Source organism: Bidens hawaiensis, unplaced genomic scaffold (assembly GCF_021521415.1).
Source record: "Bidens hawaiensis isolate Kalapana, Puna unplaced genomic scaffold, B.hawaiensis_p1.1 tig00012231_1, whole genome shotgun sequence".
Lineage (NCBI taxonomy): Eukaryota > Viridiplantae > Streptophyta > Magnoliopsida > Asterales > Asteraceae > Bidens > Bidens hawaiensis.
In genome coordinates this window covers 288,603-304,291 of record NW_027491990.1, presented here as the reverse complement: position 1 = coordinate 304,291, position 15,689 = coordinate 288,603, and the positions used below count along the sequence as shown (strand labels likewise).

Below are 15,689 nucleotides of genomic sequence, written 5' to 3'. Positions count from 1 at the left end.
ATGAAGGAATGTGGGAAAAACGGGTGTCGTATTCGAACCCAAAAAGTTGGACAAAGAAAATGTTATTTTAATAAATGCATACTTGTAAACTCGTGCTCAAAGATTTTATATTATAAATAATGACCACTTATATAAATGTTCGTGTTAGAATATTATTGGTTAAATAACATATGTCATCTCCCAAATTAGCACAATTAAGTCTTCCGTTGTTAAGTTAACGATTTTTGAGGTGTGACATACAAGTGGTGTATCCACCATGTCCTTATCATCTTAACATTTGTATCATTACCCAAAACCACTTAAGAGTTCTAGATTATGACACACAATTGTACGTTTTATAATTTCAATACGAGAACTTGGATAATTATGTTCCGAAGCATAATTATTTTTATTGTTGGATGATCTACATAATTTGTCCAATCGTGTAAGTTACAAAACATTTTAAAGACATAACTTTGTGAGAAAGTAAAAGTTTTTAATTAATCTTAAAGGTAAAATTAGAAGATCATAAATGTATTAAATATTTTAAATAAAACAATGAGGTGAACTTTCGAGTTTTATTAATGAAAACAATGAATTTTTTTAAACATCTTTTGATATAAAGGTATGAATTAAAATTTGAAAGAGAATGAAATATTTGAAGTTGAGATTAGAAAAGTTTTAAATGAGACTACGACAAGATTGATCGTGATGAACGAGAATGGGAATATAAGATAGCCAACGATTTTTTTGTGTACTTAACAAATAAAAGAAAATAACAAACAAGATTTTATAAATGTACAAAAAATATCACAAAAAAAATATTAAGTGAATGAATAAATTAATAGTTTAATTAACAATAAATCTTAAAATAATAATAACATGTGAAATCTTTAAATATTTCAAACATTAGAAATGAAATTATGAAGATCAAGAGTATAGATTTGAACAAGGTTAACGAAGATTTTGATGAATCGAGTTTGGTTAGATGAGAAACTTGTGAAATTTAAAGAGAAAAATTGATATGAAATTATAACATTGCAAGTTGTGAATTTGAGATGAGATAAATTCAAATTACAAGATTTAAGTATTATAAAAATGGTAAATAATAATTGAAACATTAATGACATGCGAAAATTTATATATTCGAATAAATTGTTAAGAGATTAAATTGGGAAAACGGATATCCTCATTGAAAATTACAAAAACCAATGTTTTAAAAACTGGGTTTTTACTCGTACTGGACTGGGTTAAAAATGGTACAACCAATTGAACCGGGAGGTTCAAACGGGTTAAATAGTTTACCTTGTAATTCGATATAATTGCAACTTCAACTCAAAAAATAACATAAAAGCATGAGATTCCATAATAAAATATAATCTAAAAGTAAATCCATATTTAAAAAATAATACAAAAACACACATTTTTAAAAAAGGTAAATTGGATATTAATAATCCAAACTATTAACCATTGGCGAATAATAATCCCAACTATCACTTTGATCATTGGCAATCCCAAATTTCAGTTTTGTTACCATTAACAATCGCGGTCAAAAAAATATTAGCCCGGCTAAGTTTTAGAACCAAATTACCCTTTTTTGTTAAAAAAAAAGGGGTGTTGGGATTTCTTATTTTACCTCCTTATAACTTATTAAGGCATAAGTTATAAGTTACAAAATTGTAACTTATACCTTATAAACTCACAAAAATTAACTTTCCAAACACGTTATAACTTGTAGCCCATATGTTATAAGTTGTAAGGAATCCCAAAGACCCCCTAAAATCACCTTCCACTCCTCTCACTCTGTCCTGATCTCTCTTTCTTTTAGAACACACCCACCACAACACCTCCATTAAATAAGGCCACCACCAGCATTGGCAAACCGTCACCGCCGCCATATCCCTCCCAACTTATTCTTCTTTTGATAGCACCTAGGAATACCACCATTTCAGGTGTATGTCGGTTCAATTCACTGCAGTTCCAAACCTTTTTGCCGGCCAAAATATCCGATAACCAGAAACCGTGAACGCCCCAAATTCTCATATCCATGAATTTTTTAGACGTAAATCCGATTCAATTAATAGATCTCAGCAATACCTACAACCATGGGTTCCACCGTTTCCCTAATATCCTTTCTAGGGAACGACTATAAACTCCAAACCGATCTCGCACAAAGCTCCTTCTTTGGCAAACCTGAGCTAGTCACCTCGCTGCCGGAATCGGTTACCGACGAATAATCCCACTCACGCCAATTAGTGGGCACTTAGGCAGATTTGTAAAGCTATGTCTGATAATGCATTAACTAGCAACAATTTATGGTAAAAACCTTAAAATGGATCTTTTTTTTTTTTTTTTTTTTTTGAACATACAAGCTTTCCTCCTACTATTTACATTATACCGCCAATGCCAGGAATCGAACCCTGGACCTCTCACCAAAAGGCCAAAGCCTTTACCACCCCACCAAAGTGGTGATGGCCCTTAAAATGGATCTAACCAGTTCATTCAATTTTGGCAAAATTAAATTCAAATACTTGTAATTTGGTAGGGTCTTGACGAAAAAAACGATTGGGACATGAAAGGTCACGATATTTAGGCCGTTTCTGTGGTGAGGAGATGCAGAATTTCAGTAGGGTCACCGGAAGTGGTGGTGGTTAGCAGCAAGCAACAGATGGCCGCTGGTGGTCGTGATTGTGTGAGGAGATAAGTTAGCGGAGGATGATTGGCCTAATTTTTAACTTTTTTTAGTAACAATGGTATTCTAGTATTTTTTTCTAAAGATAATATCCATCTAAGCTGAAAAATTCTAAGTGGATGCCATGTCACACGTTATTTCATAAAAATTAACAGAGTTAACTGGTTTTTTTGGCTGGGATTGTTAATGGTAACAAAACTGAAAGTTGGGATTGTCACTAGTCAAAATGATAATAGAGATTTATATTGGCCAACAATCAATAGTTTGGATTATTAACATCCAATTTTCCTTTATGAAATATTTCAAAAGTATACTTGTTTCAATGTTAAACCCCAAATCAAAAGTAGTTTTAAGAAAAATAGGCTCTAAAATATCAAAAATCTGTTGGGATTTAAAACGGTATTTTATATAAAAAAAAAGAACACCAATGAGATGTTTTAGCAAGTCGTCTCAAAATACCGGCCTAATATGAGAAACACAATACTACCGGTGCAACCGGCTGGTACGAAATGATATTTAAAACACCGACAAAATCCATTTTACTATATTTTATCCTTCTCATGAAATTAAATTAACTCAAGCTAAGTCAGCACCAATCACAAATAAAGTTCCATTCACAACTTGTTATTTTTCTAATTATATTCAGCCCAAAAACCAACAATTCTCAAATTTACTAAATTCGTAAACATTAAGATAAAGGAAAGACAGTATCATATCGGTGCTCCCACTAGCCGGCCCTCCCTTTGCATTTATCCTTCACCAGTCGGTTTCAAAAAAAAAAAAAAAACAACATACATACATACATACATGTTTTCCGACCACTTATTCCTCCTCCTCCTACCACCCCTCTTGGCCCTGATAATCGTTATCCGTACTAGAACCAAGACATCAGGCACTCAAAGCCTTCCACCAGGTCCATATTCATGGCCAGTACTAGGCAATCTTCCATATATGCTAAAAGGTGCTCATATCTACTTCACTGAGCTAGCCCGGTCATATGGTCCACTGTGCTCGGTGAAACTTGGGACTCATTTGTTTGTCATCGGGTCGTCTCCGATGGCTGCAACGGAGATCATGAGAGCCCATGATAGGCTGCCGACGTATAGGTGGGTGCCGAAAGCTGGACAAGACGGTTTACAAGAATATTCGCTTATTTGGGCTACTGAGTGTACTGATCATTGGAAGGTTTTGAGGTCGTTGTGTCGGACTGAGTTGTTCTCGGCTAAAGGGCTAGACTCGCAATCTGTTTTAAGGGAGAGAAATGTTGATAAGATGGTGGAGTTCTTGAAGAGTAAAGAAGGGAAAGTTGTAAACGTTCGGGAGCTTGTGTTTGCTACCACTGTTAACATATTAGGTACTTTCTTTTAGTTATACAATTATAAAGAAACTTAAGATATAAAATTCTAACTCGACACACTATCAAGACACTATTGAGGTGTTATTCACGCCGTATGGCAGGGGGAAATGGTCATATATAGATATAGGAGGTAATATGACACGTAAAAAATGGTCATATGGTTTGTATGAAAGATTTCGCTGGCACGTATTATGTTTTGACCAACAAAGACAAAAATTATTGATACCGCCTATGAACATTTTTGCCCTATAATCTGGCCGGAGTATCATATGAGTTTGCATAACATGACATTCATTTTAGAATTAGCATCACCATGTCTATAAAAAATCTTATGTATGTAATAAATTTGAACTAATATCTTTTATCTAATATCAGGTAACATTTGTTTCTCGGAGGATTTCATTGGTTTAGAGAGTGACGAGAAAGAAAGTAGTGGTTTAAAACGAGCACTTTATAGGTTGATGAAGCTAGGAACCACCCCAAACATAGCAGATTTTTACCCAATATTTGAATGGCTAGACCCTCAAGGTCTAAAGAAGAAAACATCCGAGGCTATGAACGAGGCGTTTAGCGTATGGGAACGCATTATTAAGGATAGACGGGTATCCCAGAAAGGAATGGATTCAGATCATGAGCATGATTTCTTGGATACGATGCTCAGATGTGGATTTTCAGATCTGCAGATTAACCAGTTGACTGTGGTAAGTGGCTCACTTTTAATTATCTTCTTTTAAGCTGATTTTTCTATTGCATATTTAAATCACGAATTGACAGCTATAATATACACATGTATATTAAAACAATTAGTCACGGGTTTACTAGGGGCTTAAGCTGATTTTTTAATTGTTATATTGAAATAACAAATTGACAACTAACATACATGTATATTAGATCTATTATATTTTAATCATAAAAAAACACACTTTAAAAAATATAAAAAAGTAAACGGCTTAAGCGCGTCAACTCCTGAATATTCCCATCTGGAACTCAACCTAGACCACCTAAATATTGTCATGAGCTTGACTCGAACCGTTTAAACTAAATCCATAAATTTTATGCTAGATTTATGACTTATTATAAATCCACACCATGTTGGAAGTAATTTCGGACTCCAAGTCACAGGTCGGTGAACTTGAGGGACCAATGTTGACAAACCGGTCATAGTTGGTTGTGTTTCCTATTTGTATTGTAATTATAATAGGTAATGTTTTGGCTAGCAAGTTAAGCAATTAATATATATAAACCGAGTTATGGTTAGACATTACAGATTATGATGTGAGATGCAACCGAGTTAGGGTTCATTTAGAGACACACGAGATGTAATCGAGTTAGGATTCATCTAGATGCAACCAAGTTAGGATTCATCAAGAGTCAAACCGAGTTAGGATTTGAGAGATTGTAATCAGTTTTTTGAGTTATATTTTCTGATTAATATAAACGAGAGTTATTCGTTAGTTTGTTTTTGATTATCGATCCGGGACTTGACACCCCTATATCTAAAATAGCTCAAATCAACTCATTTGAGTATACAAGTTATATAGATTATATGATAATAGAATTTATATACTACAGGAACTATTTTCAGGAGGAACACACAGCACAGCTTCAACGATCGAGTGGGCGTTAGCCGAGTTGATCAAGAACAAGCAAGCTATGATCACAATCCAAAAAGAACTCGAGAAAGAAATCGGTTCAACAACATGCATCAAGGAGTCACACATGTCTCAACTTCCTTACCTACATGCTTGTGTCAAAGAAACACTAAGATTACACCCACCAGCACCACTTTTACATCCACAAGCCATCTTAGAAGGATGTAAAATCATGAACTATACAGTCCCTAAAAACTCTCAGCTAATAATAAATGTTTGGGCTATGGGACGAGACCCAAGTCTTTGGGAAGACCCGTTGGCATTCAAGCCCGAGAGATTTTGTGACTCTAATGTAGATTTCAAAGGGCAAGATTTCAAGTTTTTACCATTTGGTGTTGGAAGGAGGATGTGTCCTGGATATCCGTACGCTATTAAGCAGATTAACATTATATTGGCTTCGTTAGTCCGGGACTTTGATTGGTTTCTTCCTGGTAGTATGGAAGATGTTTCCAAACTAGACATGACTGAAAACTTTGGCATAATTTCACAAAGGAAAGAGCCTCTAATGGTTATCCCAAAATGCAAATGTTGATTATGATGCATGTTTAATGCTTGTTTCTTGTATAACTAGTTTCCACTTGGTGTATGTTGTAATATGTATTTCAATATTGAAAACTAGAATAAAGTATCTTTTTGCTATTGAAAACTAGGATCTGACATATTTTTACCAAGTACTAGTACCAATACCAACCAAACAACTAGTACTTGTATTCACTTTTATGGCTTTCGGGTTTAGTATGTTTTTGCAACACCCGTACCGAATCGGTGTTGTACAGCCATAATCGGTATGACATTTTGTTTGTGCTTTAACTCATATTCGGGTTTTAGTGTTCCAGTATGGTACTAATTCGGATTCGATTCAAAATAAAGTATATTTTTGTATCGATGGAATATAATTACACACCTCGACTGGATAACAGCTACGGAAACTAAATATTTAGTTTATTCTTTGTATTTAGCGTTAATATTTACTAAATATTTTTCTTTTAGTTGTTTTAAAATTGTTATTATTCCGTTAATTATTGTTTTTATTGTTGTTATCCCCATTAATAAATATTTCGATTTTGATATTTTTGGTTATACAAAGCCATTTTTCCATGACAACGCACAGTGAAACTTACTAGTTAAATGCATATACAACCAAAAAAAAATAAGTAATGTTTAAAACCACGTGTTCTTTGTCATTTTTGAACGTGGTCCAAACACATCTCATTATCTATAGTATATATATATAATATAGGAGTGAGTGACTTCTTAAATTTTAATAGGTAACATCTTTATTGCACATTATATAAGTAGCAATGCATATAATTTTATAAATGTATGGATAATATAGTCTTTTCATATCAAAAAATAATTTAAAATAATGGTCCTTCAACGTTAATCAAGTTTTGTTAATTTTATAAATAATTACATATTTTCCCCTTATTCGAAACCACTTACCCTCATGACTTTTTAACAGTCATAACTTTTTCACACACTAATATTTTTTCTAAAAAATTACACTATAAAACGAGCATTTTATTCTCTTTAATTTGAGTATGATATTGCTATAGTGTATTCATTTTTAAAAAACTAACATGCTACGTGATAACCAGTTATTGCTGGCAACGGTCGGGCAGGTTTGGCTAATGGTATCGAAACGAGTTATAGTTGGAACAGGTTTATACAAAAAGGGTTAATTTAGTTCATGTCAGGATGGGTTTAGATTGAAAGGGGTCATGTTAAAACGGGCTTTGAGTTAAAACGTTTTCGGGTCGGAACATGTCCGTCAAAATGAATAGGGTTAAAAAGTAGTTTATTTGAAATTACTGTACATTTCATCTTTCCTTTTTGATTGTCGCCACCAGTTTCGCAAGTTCCAGCATCATTTACGCGGATGACGATTGCTTACGCATAAGCGTTATGTGATGCGCTTACTGGCACTGGTTATGCGTCCGATGCTACGTTAAATGCATGCCACCTGGGGTTACGCACATACCGTTGCGATGTTACAAGCGTACTAACACCGGTTGCGTTTGCGCATACACCACTGCATCGCGCGGGCAACTGGCTAGTTTATACAATTTGAAAGCACTATATCGATCCAGCAATATCCAACAAGTTGGTCCATATATTATGTTACTATGTAACTACGAAAAATAAATGTCTCAAAGTGTCATCTATCCATAAATATTCAACAAGTGTCATCATTTAGAAAAGCAACATTTGGGGATCAAACGTATTTAAGTGATGAAAGTTGTATTCCACACCAAAACATTCAGAGGGGAAAAGAAACTCGAAAGAGATCAGATTTGTGTGCAGTTCAAGAAGAGGGAACGAAAACACCCAAATATCACTATGTGCAAGCGAAAGGGAGTGTTTCAAGTGTTGGTGGGAGTGTTTTGGATATACACAAATCATAAGCATTGGAATTGACTTATTGTAATTTTGATTATAAATTTTAACGTTTCAAATTAACTTAAAGATGATTTTTCTGAATTGATTGGTTGGTTAAATTTGTGAGCCATGGTTAAGTGTACTAACTACTAGTGTTCTCATACCAAGTGGAGTTGACGTGGAAGGACATTTGAGAAATAAAAAGACTGGGTTAGCAAGTTGAACCTTACACGAATATAGATATAAAACATATATAAAGATCATGTCAAGCACGTGAACGCACAAACATGAAAATTTGGAGTTCATGAATGTCACATTCATCCTTTTTTTCTTTTTTTTTTTAATATTTGTATTTATTTTATTATCCGTTTGTAATCGGATTTTCATAATTAATAAGAACCGTCGAATTTATTTCTTATTATTTTCTGTTTTGTTACGTCACTCGTATGGTCATTAATTAACGAGGTCTTCAAAGTATTAGTTATATGCAAATTAAACCCCTACAACAAAGATCTTACCTCTTCTAATCAACAACCAAACACAAGGGACTATATTGCAAAATAATAAAACGCCCCCCCCCCCCTTTACTTCCCCTCCCCGTCACCACCGTCGACCCCCCCCCCTCCATATTTTTGCTTCAATTGACCCATTAAAATAGCCATGAATCTTGGAATTGAACGCGTATACTTGTTTCTTGTTCAACGCGAAATCAAACATTATAGAAAGTTCGTTAATTGACAGCTAGCTCGTATCAATTTCATTAACTCTTTGGCGCGGCTGATTTTGGCCTCTTAACCCTATAAATACTCAACCAAAACGCAATTAAACTTGTCCCTCACACTCTCTAGCACTCTGCGAACCTAAGTCCCATCCTAATTGCATCGTTGAATTAGTTCTAGACCACGTTTGATTTAAGCATAAGGCCAAAACCCTAACTAGCCGTTCTTTTACAATCCATAATCATTTCAGGTAATAGTTATATGGGTTAGGGTCGGATTTTGATGATGGTTAAAACTCCTCTGTCAATTTTAATCGACAGAGAGTACAAGACCTTTAATTAGGATTTATTGATTAGGCTTTATATGATTTGGGGGTTTTGTTAGAACTAATGGTTATATATATTCTTTTTTGTGTCTATAAACAAGTTAAGGCACTGATCCAGTGTCCAGTGCACATTATGCCAACATTAAACTCGGCCAGGGGCGCAGGTTCGAACCCCCTGGTCCAGTTTTTATACTTCTATTTATTTTACTGTAATTTTCCTATTTTATGAAAACCATATTAACTAGATTTGTATTGGTATTAAAACCTTATATTGTCACAGTCGTTTAAACGAGCCGAACCCTAATAAATTTCTAAAATAATTTTTCATATACATAAATAAATATATATATATATATACACATATACATAAAAATATATATAATCATTTATATATCTTTACTCTTTATACCTAAATAATAATAATAATAATAATAATAATAATAATAATAATAATAATAATAAATGTGTTACTTCTCTTTCTAAATTGAACCCCGTTAAAACTATTAAAATAGATTACATAAAATGTTTTTCGTGTAGATAAATCGACATTTATAAATGGTTTTCCTTCAATAATCAAATATGACGTTTCGTTCTTTTTCTAATAATTAATATTAGTTAATTACACTTTTATTAATATTCTACAAAATATATCTAATACGTTAACTATTGGGTTTTAACAAGATTATCAAAGTGATAAAATCCCTATTTTATCAAAAAGGCAGCGGAAATAAGTTTTAATTCTTGTTAATTATTTATGTATAAAACCGATTTTACACATGCAAAACCCAAGCCCGGATCCAAATACGAAATACATACTATCAAACACATGCATGTCACTAAAAGTACATGCATGTTAAAGCTACCTTTCAAGAGAACAAATCCGGGTGAATGAGAGGATGGATGGAAGGCAAGAACTTCAAAGGGAAGGTCCTCAAGCTTGCATACCCCAAGCCTCCGACAATACACCTTGATTAAGCTAGGATTTTACACTTGAAAGCACTTCCTTCTTGCTCCTTCCTTTGGTTGAAATCACCAAGAGAGAAAGAAGAGTTGAGAGGATTTTTCCTCTCTAGCTTTTGTTACTTATGTTTTTGTTGTGTTGTATGAGAGAAGAAAAACAAAGAAAGAAAGATAATAAAATCTTTCAAATGGCACCACCCAAGGAGCCAATAGGAAGCATTCCACTAAAGAAAAAGATAATAATAAAATAAGAGAAGAGGGAGAGGGGGGGGGGGGGGGGCTACCCTCCTTCCTTTCTTGTTTTTATTATTTTCATACTTTCCATATATATATGTACCTTGCATTGTGTCATACACAATTCTTTGTGTTATACACACTTATATTGTGTCATACACAACAATAACACATTGTAGGTAACATACTTTCTCTCAAAGTATAAATCACCCATATGATTTATTTCACAAGTACATTTTATTTGGAAACCCCTTTCCAAATAACTCAAGTGTTAATATTCATTTGTTATGATCATATCATATATACACAAATATTATTGGTGTTTGTCTAGCTTGTTATTGGGTATGACCCGACTTGGATCATAACGTACTAGCCACATCAATAAAAATATGTGTCTTGGGCATAACGAGTCCAACAATCTCCCACTTGCACAAGATACATAGAAGATTGATGCAAGTAGCAAATACCGCCTAACTACGGTTTACTACCCCTAATACGCATGACGAAGTGCCATTCAATAACATCATCCCCTTCAAGTCCCTTACTTGAAATGATTTAGGTACATCTATCATTTATCCTTTTGCCTCAGATGTCATGTCAAATCCAGAGACACAGAATGATCATTCTCTGTTGATTTAACTTTCAGGCCTTAGACATCTCACTCTCAACGAATAAGAGGGACAAATCCCCTCTTGACTACATACGTCTCTCACAATCACCTTGTACTAGACCTGATCTTAGCCTTATGTACTGTCATGTTTCAGAGCAGCGAAGAACTAAGTCAAAGTATAATACTTGGTGAATATCAAGACCCAATATGTATCTCAGATCTCAGGTCGGAGGATACTATGATATTCTCCTTTACTCAAATTTACTTATGATCAATCACAAGGATTCCATGTAGTAATATTTGAGAGCGGGTCTGTCCAATATTTATAACCCATAAATATCTATGAACCTTGGCAGCAACCCTTGCTCTATATTCATATCCCATGAATATCCACCAATCCAAGTTCATAATAGTCTTACATTCATATTTGTTCCCACAAATATGAGCGACTACGAACATTTAGAATAAGTAACTTATTCACGGAGTTAAACATGCTAAAATGGAACATAACTCAAAATGTAATAATCATAAACCATAATCATATGAATGAGTCAAATAACAATTGTTCCGATATCCAAATACAAAATTCGATCATATCCAATCACTAGAATATCGAAGTCCTAAGGCACAAGTATGACCCTGATGCTTTGGCCTTTCAAGGAGCTTCGTGAGTGGATCCGCAATGTTTTGATATACCAAATTCTACCAAATTTGCGAACGTTTTGTGTGTCTTGATCAACCATTTGATCATTCTCAACAACCTCTTGTTGATTGCTAGTATCAACCAAACGTGTATCGGCTTGTGGTTCTCAATCCTCCTCGAGTTCCACCGTTCTACTAGTACCTTCCATAAGGAATTTAGTTTCCATGAACTCGGCCTTTCGAGCAACGAACACCTTTTGCTCGGTTGGGTTGTAGAAATAATATCCCATAGAGTCCTTGGGATATCCTACAAAGATACACTTAGTGGATCAACTTTCAAGTTTGTTTTGGGTGTTGTTCTTGACATAAACCTCACAACCCCATACATTTAAATATGACAATGATAGAACCCTTCCATTCCATATTTCATAAGGTGTTTTGTCCACTTTCTTGGTTGGGGCCATATTTAGAATACGGGCCGCAGAGAGCAAATTGAAACCCCAAAATGATAGAGGCAATATGTTTCTAGCCATCATAGATCGAACCATATCCAATAGAGTTCGATTCCTCCTTTCGGACACACCATTATGTTGTGGTGTTCCGGGTGGAGTAAGTTGTGAGATAATCCCACAACTCCTAAGATGATCTCGGAAAGCGTCATTTAGGTATTCACCTCCTCTATCCGAACGAAGTACTTTGATGGTTTTATCGAGTTGATTTTGTACTTAATTTTGGAAGACTTTGAACATTTCAAAGGCTTCATCTTTGTGTCTTAACAAGTACACATACCCATAACGACTATAATCGTCGATAAAGGTAATGAAGTATCTTTCACCATTATCCATAAACTTAAAATCATAACCATATTGTCTTAACAAAGAAATGGAGATAATGTTCCTAGTCAAATTAGGAGCATACAAAACATCTTTCAAAATAACTTCCAAACCATTTGGAAGCTTCAATGTGTAGTCTCCTCGGGCTTCGACAACAACCTTTGCTCCGTTGCCCAGAAGAGACTAATATCTCCTTTCTTGAATCCTTTATTTCCCTTGAACCCCTGCAATGAATTGCAAATATGAGTTCCACATCCGATATCCAATACCCATGTGTTAGAGGAAATAAGATTAAGATCAATATGAATCATGAAAGTTATACCCGAGGTTTCCCCCGCATCCCTCTTAGCTTTCAACTCTTTTAGATAGGTTGGACAATTCCTCATCCAATGTCCTATCTCACCACATCCAAAGCATGGATCCTCCGAGCTAACCTTTAGCTTCTTTGGTTTGGGTGGTTCCACTTTAGCCTTTCCCTTGACTTGTCCCTTACCTTTAGCAACCTTTGCCTTGGGTTCCGGGTGATGCCTTTTCTTATTGCCTCTCTCATTGATCGTGAGAACGAGTAAAACCTTTTTACCCATTCCCGTCTCGGCCATTTTAAGCATTGCATGAAGCTCACCAATGCTCTTGTCCCATCCATTCATGTTATAATTCATAACAAATGTCTCAAACCTTTTAGTTAAGCCATTTAAAATCAAATCCGTGGCTAACTCGTTTGAGACGCGAAAATTAAGGCGCTCGAGATGATCAATATGGCTTTTCATCTTAAGTACATAAGATGAGACCGATTGGGTTTCTTCCATACGACATGCATGAAGCGCTCGAACTGTTTCGAAGCGTTCCACCCTAGCTTGTGTAAGGAACATTTCTTTAAGTTGGGTGATCATGTCGTATGCCCCATGAAGTTCAAAATCCTTTAGAATCTCAGGAATCATAGTTCCCAACATGAGGCAAGAAACTTGCACCGAATCCTCATTGTGCTTAACCCAATTGTTATGGTCTTCGGCATCATTAATGCTAGGTTCATCGGGAATAGGATCTTCTAATACATAGTATTTCTTTTCTTGCTTTTGAACGATTCTCAAGTTTCGATACCAATCCATAAAGTTGGTATAGTTTAGACGATCCTTATCGAGAATAGATCTTAGTGATAGGTTGTTAACGGGAGGAATAATAACGTTAGGTGGATTGTTGACTGCGGCCATCTACAAATATAACAAAGCTCAATTTTAGTATTTTCGATATCAATTATTTTAATCGTTAATACCCTTTATGTCTCCAAGACAATTAATGATTAAAATCTAGAACTCAACGTTACATTCAAATAGTAGTTAGGTGACATTTATCCCACTATTTAAATTAACAAGGTAGTCAACGTTTGACGATTGCAACCCTTTGCAACTTCTAGTTTTATGAGATCGGTTAAGCATCTCATGCTTAGTCGGCATGTTTAATCTCAGCAACACCATTGTACACCATGCTTCGGTGACCCTATTCACATGGTTTCCAATTTAAGTCGTCCTACTTACACACACGTGTGAATTTACACATACAAGTGGTTAGGTGACCTTTATCCCACAAATATGCAAACCCACCTCAACTCACAAGTTTCCTCTAATGCAGTTAGGTGACCTTTATCCCACACCGAATTCCCAAGTGATTCGAGTGTCGTATAAAAGGATGGTGTTCAACTTATTTTATAAAAGGGATTTTGAGTTTTCTAAATTCTAGATTGGAAAAATTTTTACGTACCTTTCATTTGCATGCATCTTAGTTGAAAAACCCATTTTCAAAGTTCCTATTAATAAAACCCACTTTATTATGAAATCATTAGCATTTAATAAAACCAATTTTTATTAAGGCACCGGAGCTCTAACTTGTGTACCTTTAAGTTTTAACTCTTATGGGCAAACGAGCTCGAGCTCGAGCTCGTTTAATGGTTTCTCAAAATATATAAAGGAAACTAAAATGTATATACATTAATAAATAATAAAACATAGCCAAGCTCTAACTTTAGGGAAAAAGCTCGAAACGAAACAAACCGAGCTCGAACTCGGATCATTTACATATTAGATATAAAAAGTGGGACATGCAAAACCTAAAACCCCTAATCAGCAAAGAAAGAAGCAATTAATCATAATAACGAAATTAAAGCAAAAACCGAATCAACCTGCTGATAAATTAAAGGGTTCAGTGCAATTTAACAAATAACAAAACTAAAACCCTAAATTAGAAAACAAAGAAACAATAGATTCAGAATTAGGGTTTATTGAAATCAAGAATAAGAATTTGTGAAAGAAAGTCGAAGATGCAAACCTTTTGAGATATCTTGAACTTGCGTACTACAACCCAAAATTAGGAGCTCTAAATTAGGATCTGATAATAATGTACAATGTTTAATTTGTTTCTAAATAGTCAATTTTCTTATTGGATAGCTCGAAATGTTTTGTGTGCATTTAATGTATATTGAATCAAGTTAGCCATGCTCTTACCAGTGGCTAAATTGCAAAATAGAATGAGGTGCTTAATTCGTGTATATATAATGTCCTCTTTGATTTCATCCAAATAGCAACATAAACAAACATTAAACATAAATGAATTAAAATGAATAATATAACAAACTTTCTACAATAAATTAAATTAAAATAAATAAACACACACACACAGATATAGATATATATATATATATATATATATATATATTCACAATATTAGAAACAACAAATGTAAAACAACACCCATAATATATGGGCAGAAAGTTTGTGTGTGTTTAAAGAAAAAATTTGAGTTTCAAACACAAAGCTGAAAACAAAATGCACTAGTGAATTATAATATTTATCTATTTTGTTTTATTATTATTTTTTTTTATCAAATTCTTCTTATAACTTCAATATGTGTATATATCAATATTTTCATTTTCATTTAATCTTTAATGGATTAGTTTTTGTCTAATGAGATTTCTCGAGAGATAAAACAGTTTTTAAACATACACATTTTGGTAAATGGTTTCTCCCCTGTCCCTGTATTTGGGGAAAATAATCCAACTTAATCACTAAATAATTATATTTCAATAATTGTTTCATTAATGTCAGTTCATTTGACAAATGGGTTATGGGTTTTACAGCCCTTTGACTTTTCAGGTCAACTATACCAAAAACCAGTCTAATTTTGTTTTAAATTTATAACTACCAACATCAACCGTCACAAATTTAGAGTGACACAAAAGAGTAATCAGTTTTATCTTACCAACCAATTGTTCAAAGTACCATGATAAAGCATTCCATCAAATAACACGAACCGAGTT

At 34.1% G+C, this 15,689-nt stretch overlaps 1 protein-coding gene across 1 annotated transcript; it reads left to right on the top strand.

The window, feature by feature from the left end:
* Positions 1-3,478: 3,478 nt before the first annotated feature.
* On the top strand, positions 3,479-6,290 carry LOC143540444 (putative (S)-N-methylcoclaurine 3'-hydroxylase isozyme 2). Its single transcript, XM_077033504.1, has 3 exons — positions 3,479-4,025; positions 4,404-4,729; positions 5,601-6,290. The coding sequence occupies exons 1-3, from the start codon at positions 3,479-3,481 to the stop codon at positions 6,210-6,212; spliced, it is 1,485 nt and encodes a 494-aa protein (XP_076889619.1). The 3' UTR covers positions 6,213-6,290.
* Positions 6,291-15,689: the final 9,399 nt, after the last annotated feature.

What these genes read in the sequence shown, in the direction of transcription:
- LOC143540444 (XM_077033504.1), top strand. Translation starts at nt 3,479, where the DNA reads ATGTTTTCCGACCACTTATTCCTCCTCCTCCTACCACCCCTCTTGGCC. An exon ending in TACCACTGTTAACATATTAG is followed by an intron (nt 4,026 to 4,403) that starts GTACTTTCTTTT and finishes ATCTAATATCAG; the next exon opens with GTAACATTTGTTTCTCGGAG. An exon ending in AGATTAACCAGTTGACTGTG is followed by an intron (nt 4,730 to 5,600) that starts GTAAGTGGCTCA and finishes TATATACTACAG; the next exon opens with GAACTATTTTCAGGAGGAAC.